General features: G+C 49.1%; 2 protein-coding genes across 2 annotated transcripts in view; one reads left to right on the top strand and one right to left on the bottom strand.

Annotated features, from left to right (window-relative positions):
* The window catches only part of LOC122743591 (tyrosine-protein kinase ZAP-70), a 197,620-nt gene that overhangs the window by 102,481 nt on the left and 72,158 nt on the right, over positions 1–22,981 (top strand). The window lies entirely within an intron of this gene.
* ADAMTS10 (ADAM metallopeptidase with thrombospondin type 1 motif 10) overlaps positions 5,242–22,981 on the bottom strand; it is a 35,835-nt gene continuing 18,095 nt past the window's right edge. The window contains exons 12-25 of the mRNA XM_043988626.1: positions 19,828–19,935; positions 19,346–19,491; positions 19,012–19,075; positions 16,584–16,686; positions 13,805–13,938; positions 12,946–13,069; positions 12,502–12,582; positions 12,174–12,337; positions 11,816–11,942; positions 11,353–11,482; positions 10,691–10,895; positions 9,818–9,994; positions 8,286–8,445; positions 5,242–6,135 (exon numbers count right to left, since the gene is read on the bottom strand). Of these exons, the coding sequence (XP_043844561.1) occupies positions 6,026–6,135; positions 8,286–8,445; positions 9,818–9,994; positions 10,691–10,895; positions 11,353–11,482; positions 11,816–11,942; positions 12,174–12,337; positions 12,502–12,582; positions 12,946–13,069; positions 13,805–13,938; positions 16,584–16,686; positions 19,012–19,075; positions 19,346–19,491; positions 19,828–19,935 (1,833 nt within the window). The 3' untranslated portion in view covers positions 5,242–6,025. The remainder of the gene's footprint in view (positions 6,136–8,285; positions 8,446–9,817; positions 9,995–10,690; positions 10,896–11,352; positions 11,483–11,815; positions 11,943–12,173; positions 12,338–12,501; positions 12,583–12,945; positions 13,070–13,804; positions 13,939–16,583; positions 16,687–19,011; positions 19,076–19,345; positions 19,492–19,827; positions 19,936–22,981) is intronic.

The following is a 22,981-nucleotide window of genomic DNA, read 5'->3' as shown; positions in this document are numbered from 1 at the left end:
TTGTGCAAAGTCGTCAGTCTCATTTTCTTCCCCAGAGCCATCTGGGTCCAGTGGCAAGATATATATTAAATTGACTCGAGATGGCCCCAGATATTTAAGGCAACTGGGGTTAAGTGATTTGTCCAGGGTCACACATACTACTGTATGTGCCTGAAGTCAAATTTGAACTTAGGTCCTACCAACTTCTCTGGGGCAGCTAGGTGGCACAGTGGACAGAGCACTGGTCATGAAGCATCACCCCTATGTCATGGTTCTCTTCAACAACCAGAATAGAGGACAAACAACAACAATTTCAGGGTAATATCTAAACAGCAGTTTCAGAAGCACAGAGATTTTTCCAGCTAGTATGCAGACCTAGGAATGTGAGGTGTCTGGGGTATTGGGGGAGAGGCAGTATGTGTGTTCCTTTTCCCCCCATGGTATGGGAATGCAATCCCTTATGTATGTAGAAGATGGGGTGAGGTATGAATTTTCCTATGACTGTGTGTTAAATACCAGTTGAGCAATGTTTATGATCTGTGCCTATGAACTATATGTGTGCTGGGTGTGGGAAAGCACTGGGCCTCGAGTCAGTGCTGAGTTCAGATCCTACTGCTGACAAATCACTTAAACTCCCAGCCTATTTCTTTGTCTACAAAATGGGGACAACAATAGCACTTATCTCACAGGATGGTGAAGGTCAAATGAGATAACATATATAAAACTTCAGCAAACTTTGAAGTGATATCTAAATGCTCATATTATTATTTTCAGAGACTATACTGCCATCTGTTGCAACCTCACTGAACTGCTATTACCATCTATTGGGTTTTTTCCTGACTTACTACTGCCACCCACTGGTTCTTCACTGAACTGCAGCAGCTATTTTGATTTCTTTCCCCAGAGACACTTAGGAGATGGCTTCAGGCTATTTCAGTTCTTTTGTTAGTTGGTCCCCCAGGACACCTGGCCATTATAATGAGAGTTCTTCTGCTCAGCTCTATCTTTTGAACTCCTTTTACTTCCTCCAACTGGCTGTTCTTTCTTTTTTTTGTTGTTGTTTCAGTCGGGTTGGGTTCACTTCTGACCCCATTTGGGATTTTCTTGGCAAAGGTATTGGAGAGTTTGCCATTTCCTTCTGCAGCTCATTTTACTGATGAAGAAACTTAGTCAAACGGGGTGAAGTGACTTGCCCAGGTTCACAAAGCTGGTAAGTATCTGAGGCTGGTTTTGAACTCAGGTGCTCCTGACTCCAAGACTGGTGCTCTATCCATACCACCTAGCTGCCCTGTTACCCCAGGTAGGACACAAACCCACAATGCTAACCAGTTGTCTCTACAACAGTCTTAAATTTGAGCTGGAGGTGAACAAATTTTTTCCAACTCCCATCACACCCCCAGAAGCTGGGGCCTAAATCCATGCAGAATATTCTGCTTCACATGGCAAGATGAGAGGAGGTAGAACAGAGTTGTCAAGCTTTGTCTTACATTCCTTTGGTTCCACGGGAATCACAAATCTCATCTTCCTACACTTGTTGGTTCGGACTCTGGGCCTCGTGTGTGTGTGTGTGTGTGTGTGTGTGTGTGTGTGTGTGTGTTCTTTTAGTCTGAACTTCTGCTTGTGCCAACTCTTACTTTTTGAGTTGCTCTCACTCCTATTTGCCTGTTTCTGCTTCAAGTCCTCATCCCGATCTTTGATACCTGGGGTCTGGCTCATACCCCCAAGATTGTTTCCCAGACTCTCTGCCCCAAGTTTTTCCTGCTTGGCTGGCTCTTAGGCCCATGTCTTCTCTGATTCCCCAGGTTGGCTCTAGCTCTTCTTGTACCTATTTCTACACTTACCACTTGTTGCTGTTGCCTGTGTTATGTTATATTTGGCAATTAGGAATAAGAGAATGAGAAAAGACTAAAAGAAGAATAATGGAGCCCAATGAGGAAAGATTATAGAAGCACAGAATAACAGACTTGTGAGAACAAAGAATGTGGATTGTCAAGAGTCTAAAGGAACTTCAGACAACCCATCTCAAGCAGTATCCTTTTTAGCCTGTAATTGTTTTTACCTGGATTGATTGAATTTTTAGGTTTTTTTTTTTTTTGTGGGTCAATGAGGGTTAAGTGACTCAGGTTCTCCTGAATCCAGGGCTGGTGCTTTATCCACTGTGCCACCTAGCAGCCCCAAGGATTTTTAGGTCTTAAAGAGATGCAGCCAGGGACAGCTAGGTGGTGCAGTGGATAGAGCACCGGCCCTGGAGTCAGGAGTACCTGAATTCAAATCAGGCCTCAGACACTTAACACTTACTAGCTGTGTGACCCTGGGCAAGTCACTTAACCCCAATTGCCTCACTTAAAAAAAAAAGAGAGAGATGCAGCCAAAGAGCCCTGAGGAAGGCGAATGGGAAAGGTGACATAAAGGGTGGATCTGAGACATCCTGATGGGACTTTTAAAAAGGCAAGACATAGTGCTTTGTGGTAGATTCTTTCCTGGGCTTTAGGGATCAACTGTGATTTACTAGGAGAATTCAAGAAGAGAGTGTCTGATTGTAGAAGTGACTTGGGATGAGAGGGGAAGATTATTTTCAAGGTAGCTAGGTACAATAGATAGATTATAGTGGTAGTGGTGGTGGTAGTAGATAGCCCTGGAGCAAGGAGAACCTGAATTCAAATGTGGCCTCAGACATTTACTAACTGTATGACCCTTGGCAAGTCACTTAACTCTGTCTCAGTTACCTCATTTGTAAAAATGAGCTGTAGAAGGAAATGGCAAATAACTCCAGTATTTTTACCAAGAAAACCCCAAATATGGTTGTGAATAATCAGACACGACTAATTAACTAAACAACAACAAAGCTCATTAAAATATGTTGCAAACAGCCTGCCAGGAGTTGAATACAGTATCTATGAGGATAGTGAGTCACTGTGAAACAATGAAGCAGTTTCTCCTTTTCCCTTTTGACCTGAAGATGGACCATACTCAATCGTGTTTTTGTTTTTGTTTTGTTTCTGGTGGGGCAATGAGGGTTAAGTGACTTGCCCAGGGTCACACAGCTAGTAAGTGTCAAGTGTCTGAGGTCAGATTTGAACTCAGGTCCTCCTGAATCCAAGGCTGGTGCTTTATCCATTGTGCCACCCAGCTGCCTGTAGTGCTTTTCTACAGATGCATTTTGGAGGTTCCTCTTCCCCTGCTTTGAGAAGAATCAGAAAGAAAATTGAAAATTCTGACTCTACTACAGCAAGGACAGCTTGGTTTAGGCTGCTTGGACTTAAAACACAGTTAGAGCTTTTCATTTTATTTTAGCAAATACTTTTAGACTAAATTCCAAGTAACTGAGTTTTTTGGGCTGTGACTTATAAAAGAAATGATAGGGATTCTAGAGGGATAGTATACAATGAACAAGAGAATTATGAGTTATTCTTTTTTTTTGGTGAGGCAATTGGGATTAAGTGACTTGCCCAGGGTCACACAGCTAGTAAGTGTCCAGTGTCTGATGCCGGATTTGAACTCAGGTCCTCCTGACTCCAGGGCCCATGCTCTATCTACTGCACCACCTAGCTGCCCCTATGAGTTACTTAAAAAAATTAATCCATTCTCCACAGATTTTAAGTATTCTGATTGGAATACTAGAGGAAGGCTGTAGACCTCACACACTCAGTTGGTGTTGAGTTGGTAGCTTAAGGAATGGACTGCTGGGTGAGTCTGCACATGCTCAGTTAAATGCACTGGTATAGTTCTAGCTTTGATCACCACCTGGTGGCTTACACAGATAAATCACCCTGAGTAGCTGCTCCAAGTTATAGCTCCTAGTGTAAGAAACCCTCTCTACACAAGATCTAGCCAGTTCCTGTGTAAAGATAAGTGCTTTAGAACTGGAAGGAACCATAGAACAAAGAACAAATAATTCAAAATTGAAAGGAACCTTCCATTCTGCCGAGAATATTAGAGCTGGGATGGCCCTTAGAACATGGCACTTTAGGGACAGCTAGGTGATGCAGTGGATAGAGCACTGGCCTTGGAGTCAGGAGGACCTGAGTTCAAATCCGGCATCAGACACTGGATACTTACTAGCTGTGTGACCCTGGGCAAGTCACTTAACCCCAATTGCCTCACCAAAAAAAAAAAAAGAACATGGCACATTAGAGCTGGAAAAGACCCAAGAGCCTACCTGTGATATGATGGTGAGTGCACTGGCCTTGGAAGCAGAGGAGCTATCCCTCCTACCTTCCTCAAGTGAGCTTGGGCAGACAAGATCCTTCTTTCCCCCTGGGTCTTGAGCTCCTTCTATACCACATGAGGAGGTCTGTCTTGCTGATCTCTATTGTCCTTTTTGCCCAATCCCAAGCCCCAGAGAGGGAAGAGGACTTGGCCAGGGTCAACTAGTGAGTCTGGGTCATGAGAGAAGGTGACCACTACCTTCACTTTTTTTTTTTTTTGGCTCTAGGTGGGAACCTGTTTTTGACTGGCTGAATAATAAGACCTGTTTATGGAGGTAGACATTCATGTTAATATGTCTAGCAGCTGGAAGGAGACATAGGATGGACCAACTAGACTCTCTGAGGCTGAGAGTAGAACCTTCCATCTGAAATACCCACACCTTGGGGAGAGGGAGAGACTTGTAGCTTCTGCCAAAGACTTTCCAAAGCTTTCCCAAAGCTGCTTCCAGATTTCCGCAAAGTCTCTGGTCCCTCAGGCTTGGCACAGACCAAAGAGAAGCAGCAGTTTACTGAAGGAACCATGACTGGGTTCGAGTTTTTGCTCTATCTGGATTTCCTTGTAAATGTCTTCTTTTTGAGCCTCAGTTTCCTTATCTGTAAAGAGGGGGTACTTGCACAGCTTTCTCCATAGGGTTATGAAGAAAACTGCTCTGTACTATGACTGGAGAGCTTATCATCGTGACCCTGAGCCCAAAGTGAGCCCCCAACCCCTGTTCCCAGACTGAGTCCTGACTTGAGGCATTTGGATCCTTTTTTTCTCAATGGCTCTAGGCCTGTGTGAACTCAGACTTCAAACTGAGTCCCAGCTCTGCACAGAGCCTTGATCTAGAACTGAGCCCTGAACCCAGACAAACCTTGGGCCTCTAAATAATCCCTGGCCCCAGATTGAGCCACACTGTTTGACTGTTCTGGAGAAAGTGCTTTGTAGACCATAGAGCTTCCCAGCAAGATGAGGTCTGGGGTATTGTAGACACTCTCAGAAGGATGCTCAGGGGCTGGTCACCTCCCCCAGGGATGGCTTCTCTGAATGCTTCAAGGACCACATGCAGGGACATAGACACAAGATAGTTTTATTGACCTGGGGCCTGCTTGTGGGGAGACACTGAGGGGCCAGGGCTGAGCTATGCCTGGAATCCCAGACATTCCCTGGCCATTGCTCCCTGCCCAGTCCCCATGCCCCAGGGTTGGGACAAGGGGTGGATTATAGCACCGTGTGGGGCAGCCCTGACCCGGGAGAGAACCCTTCTTGTGCTGGGAGTATAGGAGGGTGGGGACCAAGGACTGGGTGGGGGACAGTCCCTCTTCCATTTTCAGACCAATGTGTGCTCTCAGAAGGGGAGCAGCAGGGAAGAGAGAGAGGTCCTTTTCAAGCACTCAGGGTTTAAGGTAAGAAGGGAGGACCCGGGGGCACTGGCACTGGGCACCCCATAGCACCAAGGGTGGCAAAGAGGGTGGGAACAGGAACTCCCCAGCCCCCTTCCCAGTTCTTCACAGTACAAATTCAGGTCAAATCTCAGTGGGGAGCCCAGTAGCAGGGCTGTGCTCTGTGGCCGCAGGCCCCCACCCCTGGCCCTGTCGGATCTCTGGGCCATGCTCCCATCAGCTGCTCCCATCCCTTCCACCAATCCCTTAAGGCTGGGGGAGCCTAGAAGGCCTCAGCTGGGACACATTCCTCTACCTGGGGCATAGGGCAAGGGTCAGGTCCTGTGGTGATGCCCAATAAATAATGAATTCAAACTACCAACCTTCCCCTCCTTCTCCCCCTTCCCCATCCCATCTCCCCTCCCCAGCCTCCAGGCTTCAGCTTCACATGTCTCCAGCGGTTGTCCCCCCCACCCCTATCGACCCTGGCAGGTTTTACAGCACATCTGGCGGAAATAGGCACGACTGCAAAACTGGAACTTGAACACAAGGGGGCAGTAGGCGACCTTGTTCACGTCCCTGCACTCTGTGGGAGGGGAAAGAAGGAGAGTCACGCATCCTGCCAGCTCCACTCCCGCATTTGTCCCAGTGCCGCCCCCGGCCAATACACGGTGTACCCATGAAAGCTCTCCTGCAGCAGAAAGACGGGCAACATCTGACATCGTCTGCGTCCCATAGCAGTGACAAATGGCCCAGGGAGGGAACACAGAGCCTCACCTAGGGCATGACATCAGGGGCTTTGTCCCAGGTCACTGAAATTTAGAGACTGGAAAAACTGAATCCATCACCTCCCTTTAGTACCCTTACCGATTAGGAGTTTAGTACCTGATTAGCAAGAACAATGAGTTAAAATTGGAAGCTGATGGGGTAGCTAGGTAGCTCAGTGGATAGAGTACTAGCTCTGGAGTCAAGGGACCTGACTTCAAATCTAACCTCAGACACTTGCTGTGTGACCCTGGGCAAGTCACTTAACCCCAATTACCTCCAAAAAACAAAAATAAAAATGGAAGCTGATAGATCAAGGGTATTAACAGTACCCATCCATGAACTTTTCTTCCTCCAGATCAACTGAATTTATCTTAACTACTTCTTGTATTAGTATTAGTTTGAGGATGTACTTGGAGTGACTTGCTCCTGGAATGTTGTTCTACTGGCCCTGAGCAACACAACTGCCAGTTCTATCTCTAGGGGGGCCCACATGACGTGGCAGGATTGTACGTGGATGCAACAAGTATACATGCAACAAACAGCACGGGGGAACATTTTGAGCTGAGTAGCTGCAAAACCCCATGACTGCCTGTGTCTGAAGTCTGCCTGTGGTTTGCCCCACCCCAGAGAAATGCAAGAAGGGAGCCAGGAGCTATTGTCTGAGCATCCCACCCCACCCAGTCCCAGCTGACCAAGGCAGAGAGCCTGGCTTTGGAGGATCAAGAGCCAGAACTGGAGGGAGGGGGCTGCAGAGGGCATCTCCTTCCCTTACTCTGAAACCCCTCTGAGGAAAGGGAGCCCAATTCAGGGATTTGGGGAGGGGGAGTCTTTCTTGAGGGCAGAGAAGAGATTACGGAATCTCAAAGATGACCGAGACCTCTAAGGGCATCTCATCCACCCTATCTGCCCAACATCTAAGAAGGTATCCCCTCGGGGAAGCTAGGTGGCACAGTGGATAGAGCACCAGCTCTGGATTCAGGAGGACCTGAGTTCAAATCCGACCTCAGACGCTTGACACTTACTAGCTATGTGTTGTTGGTTTTTTTGTTTATTTGTTTGTTTAGTTTTTTGGTGAGGCAATTGGGGTTAAGTGACTTGCCCAGGGTCACACAGCTAGTAAGTGTTAAGTGTCTGAGGTCAGATTTGAACTCAGGTCCTCCTGAATCCAAGGCCGGTGCTCTATCTACTGCGCCACCTAGCTGCCCCACTTACTAGCTATGTGACCCTGGGCAAGTCACTTAACCTTCATTGCCCCGCAAAAAAAAAAAAAAAAAAAAGAAGGTATCCTCTTGACAAAATCCTGCCCAGTGGTCATCTGACTTCAACTTGAAAACTTCTGGCACCAGGGAATTCACCACCTCCGGAGGCAGCCTATTCTACTTTGGGTTGGCTCTCATGGTTAGGACGCTCCTGCTGATACTGGAGCAGACTCAGATTCCCTGTAATTCATCTCAGAAAAATACACTGCTGCTTGTACTGCCCTTGGGAGTTAGGCAGAGCAAATCTAATCCATCTGCCTTTCTGAGACTGGAAGACTGTGACCCTGTCAGCCTGAGGTCTTTCCCTTCAGCATAAACCCCTCTCCTCTCCCTGACAGGTCTTTGAATTTCTCCATACTTGACCCAGTCTGTATAGTCACCTGGTCACCCTTCTCTGAATGACCTGCAGTTTAGGTCCTTCCTAAAATGTGGTGCCCAGACTAAATCCCAAACTCCCAAAGGCATTAGACCAGGCCAGAGGGCAGACTGCAGACCTCTTATCTTTCTCACTGTGGACCCAAAGCTTCCTTACACAAACTAAGGTTTGCGTGACAAAAAGAGGCACGGGGACTGCAGCAGCAACACATGTAACGTGGGAGGAACACTCACAACAGAGCTGGTGCCTGTAACCCAGCAGATGTGGGTCACCTTAATCCTGGCCCATAATTCCTTCCCTCCCCCCTCGTTCCTTCTGGTCCTGCGTGAGTACCTTCAGGGCTGTCCCCTGCGGGGATGCTCTGGCATTTGCTCTCACATTGCTGCATGGCTGGAGGCTGAAGGGCCTCAGGACACTCCCAGGATGGCTGGCCTGTGTGTGTGGTGCACTTCACGGACCTCAGCTGCTGCCCGAAGCCACACTGCGCTGAGCACTGGTGACAACAGAGGGGGAGCTTGTTATGAATATAGATTTATGTGGACAGACTGGGTGAGAGCATGCAGACCCAGGGATGCAGAAAGGAAGTGAGATTCAGAGCCAGAAGGGACCCTAGGGATCACCTTGTCAGGGTCTAGGCTCAGCAGGGGTGGGGGTGGGGTGGGGGAGTGGGAGAGGAAACATAGGCTCAGAGAGATAGAGGAATTTGCTTTACACAAGTTGTTAGTTGGTCGTTCATTCATTCTTTCAATTGGTCAGTCAATCAATTGATCAATCACTCCATCAATCAGTCAATCAATTGGTCAACCAATCAATTAGTTAGTCAGTTGGTCAGCTGATAGTATGGTCAGTCAGCCAGGCAGTCCAACAAGCATTTATTAAGTGCTTAATGTGTGCTAGGCACTGTCCTAAGTGCTGGGAATACAGAGAACAGCAAAAGGCTACCTCTGGGTTCAAGTCCTGACTCTGACACTAGCTTCTCTTAACCTCACAGGACCTTGGGCAACATGTTTTATAAACTTTTGAGTGTTCTATAAATGTGAGTTATTATTCTCTTGGCCAGCTCCTCCCCTTTTGGCTCTGGAAGATTTCCCAGGGTGGCTGCTAGTCCCCACAATAGGGGACCAAGAATGGGGAAAATAAACCAGAAGGACCTTCTTGAGAAATTCAAGATTCTTGATCCTCCCAGCCAAAATCCTCTCCCTTCTTTGGAACACGATAATAACAGCCGAATTTCTAGAGCGCCTGAAGGTCAGCAAGGTCCTTTAACATCTCATGTGATCCTCCCAACAACCCTGTGAGGTGGGGACTATGATTATCCCCAAAGGAGTTACGATATGCTGAAGTACTTTGCCAACCTTAAAGTGCTTTGCCAACCTTAAAGTTATATCAATCAATGTTATTAGTATTATTATTATTAATAACAATAATAGTTGTTATAGAGATGAGGAAACTGAGCATAGCTAATGAGTTAGTGTTGCTCTCTGAGGCTGGATTTGAATTGAGGTCTTCTGACATCTTTCCAGTGCACCACCCAGCTGCTTCAACATTTTAGCTCTTCTTGACTGACTGATTGACCAAAGCAGAGGTTGGAGATGTGGGAAAGGGCTAAGCACTTACTGAGACCCAAACTTAGGGCTCTTTTTGCTTATGGCTGATGGCCAGAGCTGACGGTGACTCCTCTCTATTTCCCAGCAGAGGCAAGCACAGGACCAGGCACATAAGAGACTCTCATGTTTGTTGAATGCATGTTTTCCTGACTGTCCCTCCTCTCTACTTGGAGTCTTCTCCCATCCAATCCTTGGGGATCCCTGCCTTAAGCCCTCCCCCAACCTGGGCCTGGAGAGGACAGACCCCAGCACCCATACCTCTCCCCACTCGCCAGTCACCCAACGGGGTGGGGGACACCGGCGGAGGTTGCACCTCATGCTGGTGGGAGGCTTGGTAGCCGCTGGACACTGGCTAGAGGGCAGCGTAGCACTGTGGTCTCCACTTTTACACAGGACGACTCGGTGTCGGAAGCCAGGCCCACAGTTGGGGGTACACTGGGGACAGAGAATGGTATAAAGAGTTTTGGCATCAGGGACTTCAGGGATTTCCTTGAAGGCATGGGGTGGTGGTGGTGTTAGTACTAATCTCCTATAGCAGTGGGTCTCAAAGTGTGGTCTGGGCACCTTAAGAGTCTCCCTTCTCAAAGTGTCCTCATGGTCAAAACTATTTTCAAAATAATGTTACATTAAATTTCTAACATGGTAAATGTGGACAGCTAATAACCCACATAAACGAAATCTCTTTGAGGTCCTTGGTAATGTTTAACAGCCTAAAGGGGTCCTGAGACCAAAAAGTTTGAGAACCACTGTCTTATACTCTGGGCATTCTGGGAAAGTAAAGAGTATAGGAAGAGGCTTCCCTCAGCCAGTGGGTAGGGTGGGGTGTAAATGGAAAACCATTCCAGGTTCAGCCAGGCACCCTGACATAATCGGGGGTGGTGGGGGGAAGGCAGGAGAAAGGCATGAGTCGAGTGGAAGAAGAGATGGTAAAAGAAGAGCAAGGAGAGAGCAGGAACATTTTGGGCGGCTGTAGGAAAAACAGGAAGAGAGTTGGACAAGCCAAGGGAGTCTGGGCAATTATGGGGGATCTGTGTAGGAGGCTGCAGACGGGGGCCTTGGGGTGAGCCTGCCAGGGCTGCCCCTCTGAAGGGCATGTCTCACCCAGAGAGGAGCAGACAGGGGAGGGCTCACCTCGGACCAGTCAAGAGTCACCCACTCTGGTGGGCAGGCTGGGCTATTGCAAGGCTCCAGCACGTGGGGCCGGGGCTGGGTGCAGGCGCTGTCATCTAGAGCCTTTTCTTCATCTGCAGAAACCCGGCGCTGACACACCACAGATCGGCTCCTCACCCCTGAATTACAGCTCCGGCTACAGCTCGACCAGTTCCCCACAGCCCAGCTGGGGGAAATGCAGAAATTTGGGGGAGGGGGGGAGAGAGGAGCAGTTATTTGTGCCTTCATCTATCCAACACTGAAGCTGCTGCAGAGCCCTGTGCTTGGTCCTTGGGGGTCATACATTGTCCCTGGCCTCTGGGGGCTCAGACACAAGCACAAAGAATGAAATAGGCCCCGCCCGCAATGGGCTTACACCACAGGATCACAGATCTCAAGTTGGAAGGAACTCTAGAGGTGATCTAATCCCAAATTCTAATTTTACAGATGAGGAAATTGAGTCCCAGAGACTTGCCCAAAGTCACGTGAGAAGTAGCAGGGTCGGGATTTGAACCCAGACCTCACAGCGTCTGCCTCACAGACGCTGGGATGAGGAAAGGGCTCTAGAGGAGCCTTAGGTGGGCCGCTCAAAGAGTGAGCCTTTCCCCCAGCCCTTCCCCCTGGCCCCCAGCCCAGGTACTCACTCTGGGGGGCAGGGTTCCGTGTTGCATGCCCGCTGCCTCTTGGGCAGTTTGCTGTGGGGGCTGCAGTGGTGAGGGGCCACAGTGGAGCTGTCCAGCTGCTTCCGACACTCTGCAGCCTGTACCTGGCTGCCTGGGGGATGGGGAGGGGCCAGCTCAGCTCCCAGATCCTATCCTGCCCATCCCAATCCTCACCCCAGCCTTGCACCAAAGGAGCCAGAGCTAGGAGCCTGGACTCCCACGTTTCCTTTTCCAGCTTGACTTGAGAGCTACCCACCCAGGCAGGCCCCTTTCCCCCCCTCCCCTTTATGTTCCTCTCTCGTCTCCCACTCCCCACCCCAGTGTCTGGTTCCACATGCCCCCCCCCATTACTTCTCCAGAATCCTTAATCCTTCCTTAACCCCCTGGGGGGCTCCAGTCCCTTCCTAGCATCTTCTCTGCCCCACCCATCACTGGACTGCCTCACCGCCTGCACACAGCGCCGAGCACTTGGTCCAGGGTGTATAGTGCCAGGCATATGGGGGCAGGGCCTCATGAGAGATTGGCGCATTGAAGCGGTATCGGATTCCCTGGAGCTCCGATCGGGCCAGGACCTGGTGGGAGTGGGATGGGGGTGAGGGTGAGGGGCCAGGACATGTCAAAGGAAGAGAGTCCCTAGGCCCAGGGAGCCCTACCAAGAACTGTCCCAGCTTGTGCTAATCAAGCCTGGCCTTGGGGACTAAACTCCCCAAGAGGAAGGAGCTCCTAGAGGCTGGCTGGCCAACCCCCTCCTTCCACCCCTCATCCTATTCCCCCTCCCATCCCCACCTTGGCTTCATGGTTACCATGACAATGATGGTGATGTTGGTTGGACCCAAGGCCTCCAGAATCTGGGGTTGGTCTGGCCCATGGTGTAGCTGGAAGATGGTCCCAGCCAGGGGCAAGCGGTGGGGCTGGGGGGTCTTGGGCAGCCCATCCAGGAGAAAGGCATCATCTTCCCCTTTTAGAGCTAGTACAAGGCAGGACGTAGGATTAGTACAACAGGGTGGGGGAAATCAGCTCTACCTCCCTTCCCCCCAAAAAACCTTTGTCCCCAAGTCCCTTTCCTCTCCGGTCTTCCATAGATCATGCCCTCTGGTCCTCGACTACCCAAAGTATCCCTTTTTCTCTCACCAAGGTGGCTGAGCGAGGGATTCGAATCCTGAATAGAAATATGGACAGAGCCCTTGGGAATCCAAATGATCTCTTCATACTCTGGAAAATAGGCCCCAAATGTTCACCTCTTAAGGGGTTCATCCCCATAGTCTCCTCTTCCCCACCTGGTCATTCCCCCTCTTCTTCTCCTCCCAAATTAATTTGTCCTTTCCCCATAATTCATCCCTCATCCCTTTGTCCATTTCCCCTCTCCTCTCCATCCTGTTTATCCCCTTCCCTTCTACCCAGCATATCTTGCCCATTCCCTTCCTGGGATCTGAGGTCACCCAAGACAGCAGGGCCACCTTGCTGCCCTATCTCCCCAGGATAGATTGTGTTCCTGTCTGTGTGTGAGAGGTCCCTGAGTACTACTGACTCTGGGCATACCTCCACAGGGTTGGTGCAGAACAACCAGACTCTTACCGCCCTTGGGGATGGCCCCAGAAAATACACCTTCGATGGTCTCACAGGAGCTTCCATCACCCCCACACACCCGACACTTATCCTCCCGAAGGTCTGAACCCAGGACTCGGTCGCAGCCTACATGCTAGAGGGGAGGGGAAATCTTCAGGGAAGGGACCTTGGGCTACTCCCTTTTCTCCTGTATATCACCTCCTCCAATCCTATTGCGACTCTCTGTGATCACCCCCTGTAAAGACACTTGCAGTGGTCCCCTTATAGGTCCATCATTCTTTAATCCATTCTACATAGCACATCAGTCTGGTCTTTCTCATGCATAGATCTGGTCATGCCCCTGCTCTGCTCTAAAATGTCAGTGACTCCCCATTGCCCACTAAATAAACTTACAATTCCTTTGCCTGGCATTCAAGACGCTCCCTTCCCTTTCCAGCTCGATTTCCTATTATTCTCCTCCTTGGAGTTTTTGCTCCAGCCACACTGGATGACCATCCCCCAAATAGCTGTGGATTCTCTCACTTGTGTCTTTAGATAGCATAGTATCTACGCTTACAGTGTCTTGCTTCCCCCTCACACTCCACACTGCACACAGAGAGCATAGGGCTTTTGCTTTGCTCAATGCTCAAATCTTCTGTGCATGGGTGTTAGTTGGGCTTTACTGCCCTTCTTTCTACATTGTAAGCACCATGAGGACAGGAACTACGTCTTGTTCAAACCTGGTATCTCCCCCAGCAGTTAACACACAGCTGTGTAGTCGAGTAGGCAATTGTAAATGTCTGTAGAACTGCACTGTTCCTCATCAGCCCTTGATGCCTCCTTTCTGCTCTCCTGCCCTCTCCCTCCCCCTCCCACTGCCCTTCTCCACCTTGCACTCTCCGTTGACACAGATGTCCACGGTGTCCGGTCGGCATGGCGTCCCATCCACCACAGCTGCTGCCCGCTCTGTGTAGAAGTTGAAACCTTCTGCCAAGCAGGTGAGGGAACAGGACTTCACACCCCCTAGTGGGTAGAGCAGCCATCACCCCATCTCAGAGTTGGAAGAGACCATGGAGGCTGGCCAATCCAATTTAAGTCTGAACAAGGATCTTTCCTTGCCACACCCAACCGAACGTTCATCCAAGATGTTGCCTGAAGATCTCATGTGAGGGCAAACATGCTTTTTCCTGAGGGGGCCCATTGGGACACCTTCAATTATTGCAAAATTGCTCTGAATATCAAGCCTACATTTTCCTCTTTGTACCTTCTCCCCATTGATTCTGGTTCTGCCCCCTGGGCCAAGGAGAACCCATCTAATCCCTCCTCCAGCCACTAGAAGGCCACCCCAAATCTTCTCTTTTTCAGGCTAAACAATGCTAGTTCCTCCAACCAAATCCTTGTATTCCATGGTCTCAAAACCTTTCACCATCCTGCTCTGCTTAGAGAAGTGGGGAGGTGAAGGGGGAGAGAGTGAGTGAGCAGGCAGACATTTACTATGTGCCAGGTACTGTGCTAAGAGCTTGGAATGTAAATACCAGGGGAAAAGTAGTCCCCAAACTCAAGGAATTTATGTTCTAATAAGGGACACTCTTCAGAAGATTGATCCCTTAAACTGTTCTGCTGAGACTTGAGCATCATATTTTGGATGGGCTCTGAGGAGGGCAGAGAACCAAGGTACTATTGCCTCCCCAATCTCAGGATCTAAAGCCTCCCTTCTGGCTGCAGTCTGAGCTGATAGTGTCAGCCATGTGCTCAGCCTGACCTCTCCCTGAGTAAGGAGTGGCCTTAGTAGAGAGTAGTTTCTTTTTTTTTTTTTCCGGTGAGGCAACTGGGGTTAAGTGACTTGCCTAGGGTCACATAGCTAGTAAGTGTTACGTGCCTGAGGCCAAATTTGAACTCTGGTCCTCCTGAATCCAGGGCTGGTGCTCTATCCATTGCACCACCTAGCTGCCCCTAGAGAATAGTTTCTAACCGCAGGTGACTGGAGGCTATGGAGCCTGCCAGGACCTTGGAGCAAAGAGGATCCAGGGTTCTAGGGAAGGAGTAGGGCTGGCTGAAAGGAGGCAGACAGAACATGTTCTTCACTGTTCATCCCTAAACATTCTTGCAAAATGTTGTAAAAGTGGACACCAGAGTTCTTTGAGAGGCAGTGCGGTGCAGTGGAGAGATTCACAGAGTTAGAAAGAGACCTTGGAAGCTCATCATGACAGGTCCAGCTCCCCCCATCCCTGGCAGGACTACCCTCTGCAGTATCCTAAGTAGATACAATGTGTTTGCCAACTACATTCAGGATGGAAGATGAAGGAAATGAGGCCTGGTGATTGTCTCTCTTGATCTGATCCTTAAAGGAGGCAGGGGTTGGGAATTTGTTGAAATTAAAAGACGATTTAGAGGGCAGCTAAGTGGTGCAGTGGATAGAGCACCGGCTCTGGAGTCAGGAGTACCTGAGTTCAAATCCGGCCTCAGACACTTAACACTTACTAGCTGTGTGACCCTGGGCAAGTCACTTAACCCCAATTGCCTCATAAAAAAAAAAGACAATTTAGAGCGAGGGTTCTTAACTTTTTTGTTATGGACCACTTTTGGCAGAGTGTTGAAGCCTATGGCCCCCATTAGAAGACATTCATACTTGAAGGCAATGCTAAATTTCAGTTAGAGGTTAGTGAAAATAAAAATGCAATTTTATCCCCACTTAAGTTGATGGATCTCTCTAAAATCTCTCTGGGGACTGCAGGTTATGAGCCTCTTGTTTGGAGGAAGAAGGCAGCATTGGGAAGTAAGTGATCATCAGCTGTCAACATCCACTCTTCTCTCCCAATTCTCAATTGCACTTCTCCCCATCCATACTTTTTACCTCATTGGCCCAGGGTTTTCTGGGAGCTAAGAGTCACTGTCATATTCTCCAGGCTTTCAGAGCATTCTGATCCCCTTTCTTCCCCACCCCAGGTGTGGACAGCTTCTTCTACCTCTTAGTGTAGCTGAGAAGCTACTGAATGTCCCAGAGAGAACAAAGTTTATCATTTCTTTTTTTTTTTTCATTACTTTTTGTTTTGTTTTGTTTTGTGTTTTTTTTTTTTTTGCAGGGCAATGAGGGTTAAGTGACTTGCCCAGGGTCACACAGCTAGTTAAGTGTCAAGTGTCTGAGGCTGGATTTGAACTCAGGGAGTCTTGAATCCAGGGCTGGTGCTTTATCCACTGCGCCACCTAGCTGCCCCAAAGCTGATCATTTCTGATCCTTCCTCACCTCAGGCTTTACCTTGGAAAATGTAATACCCCGGAGGACAGGGACTCATTTCAATTTTGTCCTACAAGCTCACTGCCTGGCATGCAGCAAGTGCTTAATAAATGCTTGGGGAACCAAACAATGGGGAACTCAAAGAGCGGCAAAGTCGGAGCAGGGGATAACAAATGTCACTCATAAGCTGTGTGACCTTGAACAAGTCACTTAAGTCTTCTAGAACTCAGGTTCCTTGACTATAGAGTGAAGGGTTGACTGGGTGGCCTCTGAGTTCTCTTCTGCCTCTCTATCTATGATCCGATACTGATGCGGATGAAAGGGGGCTAAGATCATTCCTCTTTGTTCCTGTTCACCACTCCCTTCACTTGGGTGCAGGTTATCAATTCCTTATTTTTCCCTCCCTCCATCCCCTCTCAGGAAGCCCACTCACCTCCCCGGTATGTCTTCCAGGTATAATATTTCCCCCGGAAAGGGACGCTGTCAAATTCCGAGCACTGTACCTCCCTGAAGTCCTGGGAGCCTGGGGGACAGTCCTGGTGGAACAGCAAACAGAGCACCTCTGAGTAGAAATGGACCCCACAGGGGATTGGATCCACCCCCTACCTGAACAAAGATCCCCCTACAACATCCCTGGCAAATGGCAAGCCGACCTCTGCTTGAAGACCTCTGAAAACAGGAATCTCATTACTTTCTGAGATGGTCTCTTCTACCTTTGAATGACTTTAGTTGTTAACTTATTACCAAAATCTGTCTCTGCAATTCTTCCCATTTCACCCTCACTTCCCTCTGGTGCCAAGCTTCTGTTTTCTAGGAATCAGAGGATGATCAGAGAATCATAATTTAGAGGCAGAAGAGAAGTCAGTGGCCATCTAGTATAACCCTTTATTTTGTAGACGGGGAAACCGAGGCCCAGGAAAGTAAAACACCTTGTGCAAGGTTACAGAGATGGTAATTGTCAGAGGTGGGATGATGGTGAGGCATGAGGAAAGATAGACTCCTGACTGACTCTTGAGGCCCCCATAGACTTAGGTGGATCCAGCCCCCAATCCCAAAGTTCATATGCTTTTGTGTTTGGGTTTTGAGGGGAGGAGGTGCTCAAAAGGTCTGGAGAATGAGGAAGAAGGACCTCCAGTTGTAGGGGAAGGGGCTGTAGGTCATGGGGCTGCAGGATCTAACTGTAGTGACTGGGCCTTAAGGGAGGTGTTTTGAAGAACTTTCCACCTGTAAAGTTAAAGGCAGGAAAATGGATCTTCTTTTTGTATTTATTCCTTGCCTCTCCTGCCACTCCTCACACAGAATCTGAGAATTTCAGATTTGGGAGGGGCTACCTAGTCTGGCCCATGCCTAAACAGGGAACCTTTCTATAATGCATAGGGGGAAGGGTCATCCAGCTGCTGCTTCAAGACCTCCAATGAGAGGGAATTCCCCCATCTCTCAGAGGCAGCACCTTCCATCTCTAATTGGACAGAAGGTTTTCTTTATATCAGTCTTACCTTGGTGTCTGCAATTTCTACCCATTTCCCCTACTTTTTCCCTTTGGGGTCAGATGGAATACACAGAGGCATTTGATGTAACAGTCCTTCAAATACTCCACCATCCTATCCCCCTGAGCTTCCCCAATGATGATGGCAGCCCAAAGGATTAATCCAGGCCAGAGTGGCACAGAGTTAAACATTCTGACCATGACTGCTAATGTTGCTGGGTGCCCTCTTCTGCACAGTCTCCAGCTGATCGATATCATTTCTCCACGGAACAAGGCATTCCTGCTGTGGTCGTACCTGGACCGAGTATAATCACCTCCCTGGTTCAGTCAGTCAATTCACATGTATTTAATAGGCCTTTACTGTATGCCAGGCATCATGGCAGGCAACGGGGCTACAAATTTAAAAGCGAGACCAACAAGAAGCCTCCATTCTACTGGGAGATGCAACATGGTCACATATAAGTTCTGCATCAAGAAGGGCAGTGCAAGCCTGAGCTGGTCTTCTGGACTGCCAGCGCCACATTGTTGATCCATCTTGGGCATTTAAATCATCAAAAGCCCCAGATCTTTTCCAGACTCCCCTCTAACCAGGCCTCTCTTACATTGTACTTGTGAAATTGATTTTTTAAACCCACGTGTAGAACTTTGCATTTGTTCCTAATGAAGCTAGATGGTGCATGATGATGAGCTTAAGATGTTTTGGGGGGCATCTTGAGTCTGTTATCCAGCATGCTAATTATGCCTCCCAGCTTTGTATCCTCTTCAAATAATCTGATAAACACACAGAAGGGGCAGCTGGGTACAGTGGAAAGAGCAGGGCTCCAGAGTCAAAGGATGTGAGTTCAAATCTCACTTTGGATGTGTTCTATCTTCATCTCCTTGGTCACTTCCCTTCCCTGTCTGGTTCCTTGGTTTGTAAAATGATGGGGTTGGACTAGATGGCTTTTGAGGTTCCTTTCAGCTGCAGATCCATATGTGATCCTATCCATTCATCACCGGTCACGAGCAGTGTCCAAGCACATGGGTTGTTCCACTGGAGAATTCCTTCTAAGCTGGCAGAGAACCATTGGTATGTACACTTTGGATCCTCCTAGCTTCCCTATTTTTGCTACTACCATCACCATCCCTCAAGTCACTGAAATTTAAAATCTTGTAATCTGACTTATATCTCTTCCTCACTTCTCACGTCCCATCCGGAGCTGAGTTCTTTTGATTTTACATCCACAACCTTATGTTTGGCGGCCCCTCTTCTCATTTGCCCCCCTACCCCCAATTGCAGCAGAGTGAGAGGCCACCTGGTCCAAGACTTGCCTACTTTAGATACTGAGGATTGAGGAAAGGGGGATTGAGGGCAGAAAGAAGGGGGGCCACTTACATCTGTGTTGCAGGACCGATAGCGACGCCGCTCCCCTAGGCAATATTTGCCTCCAATGGTTGGCCTTGGGGGGAGAAAGAGACAGAAGTTAGAGGAGGGTTGTTGGGGGAGAGGGTGGAGCGCAGAGCTGAAGCTTTGCTTCTGGTGGGGGTCTCCAAGGTGAGCTTGGGAAGGAGGGAAGCCCTGAGCATGTGGTGGCTCCCATGAGTATGCATTTCCCAGCATCCTCCCTTCCACCCCTGGAAGGGGCCTCACAATGAGTGACTCAGGGATGGTGTTTTGTGGGTATGCGTTTGAGAGAGACAGAGGAGCTCACAGATGTGGACTGACTGACCTGGGGCTATCACACTGCCGGCTGGAAGAGGAGACACCACCCCCGCAGGTGCGGCTGCATTCACCCCATGAGGTCCAGGGGCCCCAGGCTCCATCCACGCCCTCTGGCCGTGACCCAAAGGGGACACACACCCGCTTGTAGCACCACTGTAGGAGCACAGGTCCTCATGGTGATGGCTCCCACCAGGACCAAAGCCCCAGGCTGTACCTCCAGCTCTCCCAAGCCTTTAGGTATTCTTCAGATGGTGACAGTGATGACAAACCTGTTACCAGAGGTGCTAAGCATATTCTATCCTTTGACCCTTATCACAATCCTTTTAGTTAGCCCCATTTTATAGAGGAGGAAACTGAGGCTGGGTGGTTGAATAACTTGTCCATGCTCACACAACAAGTGTCACAGGGTGAATTTGAACTCAGATCTCCAGGTCCAGCACTCTACCTACTATACTATGAAGGTGGGAGGTGGGGCACTGAAAGACTCACCCCCTTGTCAATGGTGCTGCTCTGGCACAGCGTGCCCTCGGCGGCTGGGATGCTGTTGGTGATGCACCGGTTGCTTTTGCTCAGGCACCAGAGTTCACTACAGACCTCCTGGGGAAGGAGAAAGGGCCGGGTGAGTCCCTGTAGCACCCGGGGCATGGATTACCTAGTCCTAGAATACCTGGCAAACCCCCTAAATCGGCTTCTGGGGTCCAACTTTGGGGAGAGGGAAGAGGAGACAGGAGGGACCTCAGGCCTCCTCCAAGGCCATCAACTTTAGCCTCCCCACCTCTCTCTAGTACCGACACTTGCTGGTTCATCCTTCAAGGCTCAACTTAGCTGTTATCTCTTCCATGAAGTCTTCCCTGGGCCATCCTGCTAACTAGGGCTCTTGCCTTTCCCTGAATCTCTAATTTTTCTTTATTTATCACATTGCTTCCCTCAGCTCATTTGGCACTAAATATCAGAGCCGGAAGTGACCCTTAGAGATCCCAGTCCAACCCCTTCATCCTACAAATAAGGAAACTGAGGCACAGGAAAATGAAAGGACTTGCTCAAGGTTCCACAGCTGAGAAATGGCAGAGCTAGGGTTTAAACCCAAATCCAGAGGTCTACTTACTCCATAAGGAACCTCCCCACAGGCTGTGTGTGGCCTGCTCATCCTTGTATTTCTAGCATCCTTCCCTCACCTTGGACCCAAAGCTGTTTTCCTTCTCCCCTAGTTCCCATCCATTCATCCATTACCCATGGAATTGCCTGGGGGGGGGGTCCCTTTGCCTCTTCCTGTCCTCCCCCATCATTCCCTTCCTTGGAGCTCTTCTGTTTTTTCCTGCCATGTGGTGCATAGGTTTTGTCCTGAGCACAGCTTCTCCCATTGGGTTCTGGATCTATTTCCCTGACATCATGCCACCCTATTTCCCCCCCTCCTAGCTTTTCCATCCTCTGCCCCGCCCCCCCCCAATCCTAGCATTCTTCCCAAGTCCTCATCACCATCATGAGCTAGAAGAAAATCAGGCAGGATGTGCTCTCTGAGCTTCTCTTAGCTTCTGAATGGGAGAGAGACAGAGAGAGGCAGAGAGGGAGACAGAGAGAGATACACAGAGACACACACACAGAGACAGAGACAGAGACACAGACAGACAGATAGTGAGGGTCGGGTTCTAGGAAGGACTTCAAGGAACCGGGGTTGGGTAGGCCCAGAACTGAACAATCCCAGAGGCTGAAATAGCCTCAGAAGGCATCTAGTTCAACCTGCTCCTAAACTTGGAATCCCATCTACCATTGTCCCAACAAATGGTCACTCAGCCTCTGCTTGGAGACCCAACAAAAGGGAGCCTATCCCATCCCAGGTCAGCCTATCCCACTTTGAGATGGCTTCTAATTCTCAGGAAGTCTTTCCTGACTTTGATTCAAAATCATCCTCTCAGGGGCGGCTAGGTGGCGCAGTGGATAGAGCACTGGCCCTGGATGCAGGAGGACCTGAGTTCAAATCCGGCCTCAGACACTTGACACTTACTAGCTGTGTGACCCTGGGCAAGTCACTTAACCCCCATTGCCCTGCCAAAAATAAATAAATAAATAAAAGAAATAATAATAAAAGAAATAAAAAAAAGAAAAGAAAAGAAAATCATCCTCTCTTCCAGCTTTGTCAGAACTGAAGAAAGGATGTGGCTGGTATCCCTGCCTCATCCTAGAAGCTGTAGATTCCATGGAGAGTTTGTGTGTCAGGGAGGGCAAGGCTGAAGACCTCTCGGCTGGTCCAGTGGCCCTGGGCAGGACAGGACAAGACAGGGAAGGGCAGGGTGTGATGTTTTCATGGGAAAATGTCTAGTGTAATGGGAGACATACACCAGAATGGGGGCTGGCGGGGAGGAATGGAGTGATTAAAAGTTAAGCAGACTTTAACTGGGACTAGGGTCATCTGGGAGAAAGCCCATCCCTCCAGTGAATCTGTCCTGTAGATAAAATCCAGGCGGGGACACAGCTTGGTGCAGTGGGTCAGTTCGATTGCAGGGCAGTCATTCTGACCTGGAGCCAAAGGGCGTGAGGCCCAGAGAGGAAAGGACCCAGGGGCCCTGGAGGGCTGGCAGGGACATATAGCTCCAGCTGGCCCAGGGGGCGGAATCAGGGCAGTCTAAGTAACAGGGAAGGATTCCAAGGCTTGGGGCAAGAGCAGGGGGCCAAGCTCTGGCAGGGGAGTGAACAGAGAGTTCCTGGAAGGGACTATTGAAGGCTTTTAACCTATGCCAGGCTGTGAGGGGGCACTCTGTCCGGGAAGGGCCCACAATGACTCTGATGTTAAGCAAGAAGAAAAGGGAAGAGCAGACTGAGGTTTCCTTTGGGAGAAATGATCTCCTAGGATTTAGGACTGGCAGGGAATTTAGAGGTCATTCAATCCGACTCCCTTGTTTTAATGAGGCCCAGGGAGGGGAAGCTGGGATTTGAACCCTGGGTGTTCTAAGTCTAAATCCAGTGTTGTTGTTTTCTTTTCCTTTTCTTCCCTACATCATACTCCTTTTGGCTTATGGGGGAATATCGGAATTCCAGAAGATAAAAGTGAAAACATGTTCTAGGGGAGGTCAAGCTGAGTCCCTCAGATGTTGCAAGGATTACATAGAAATTTGGTTGGCAGATTTTGGAATATGGTCATTGGAGGAAATCCCTAGGGCTTTAAAAAAAACCAACTCCCATCTATCTTTTATTGGGGAGAGTAAGAGAGATACTGGGAAACTTAGAGCTGAGAAAGAGAAACTCAGGAGTGAGAATAGGTAATAGTAGCCAGAAAAGAACAGACCTGAGGTCGATTAGAGAAAGAAAGGAGGAGGGAAGCACGCGGAGCTGGCTAAGTTAGGGTGGTATTCTGGAGAAAGAAGGCAGTAGGAAGTGCAGTGTCCTCACTCTCTTCCCTCTGCTACTCCCAGCATACTTGCCCTATAATGGGGCAGTGGGGTTGGGGTGGGGCTTTTCCTTCATACAGACCTTTCATTATAGGTTTCTGTTTTGTTTTGTTTTTTGTTTTTTTCAGAGCAATGAGGGTTAAGTGACTTGCCCAGGGTCACACAGCTAGCAAGTGTTAAGTGTCTGAGGTCGGATTTGAACTCAGGACCTCCTGACTCCAGGGCCGGTGCTCTATCCACTGCGCCACCTAGCTGCCCCA

This window comes from Dromiciops gliroides, chromosome 1 (genome assembly GCF_019393635.1).
Source record: "Dromiciops gliroides isolate mDroGli1 chromosome 1, mDroGli1.pri, whole genome shotgun sequence".
In the NCBI taxonomy this organism is placed as follows: Eukaryota; Metazoa; Chordata; class Mammalia; order Microbiotheria; family Microbiotheriidae; genus Dromiciops; species Dromiciops gliroides.
The sequence above is the reverse complement of the archived record's forward strand: the minus strand, read 5'-3'. Positions and strand labels throughout refer to the sequence as shown.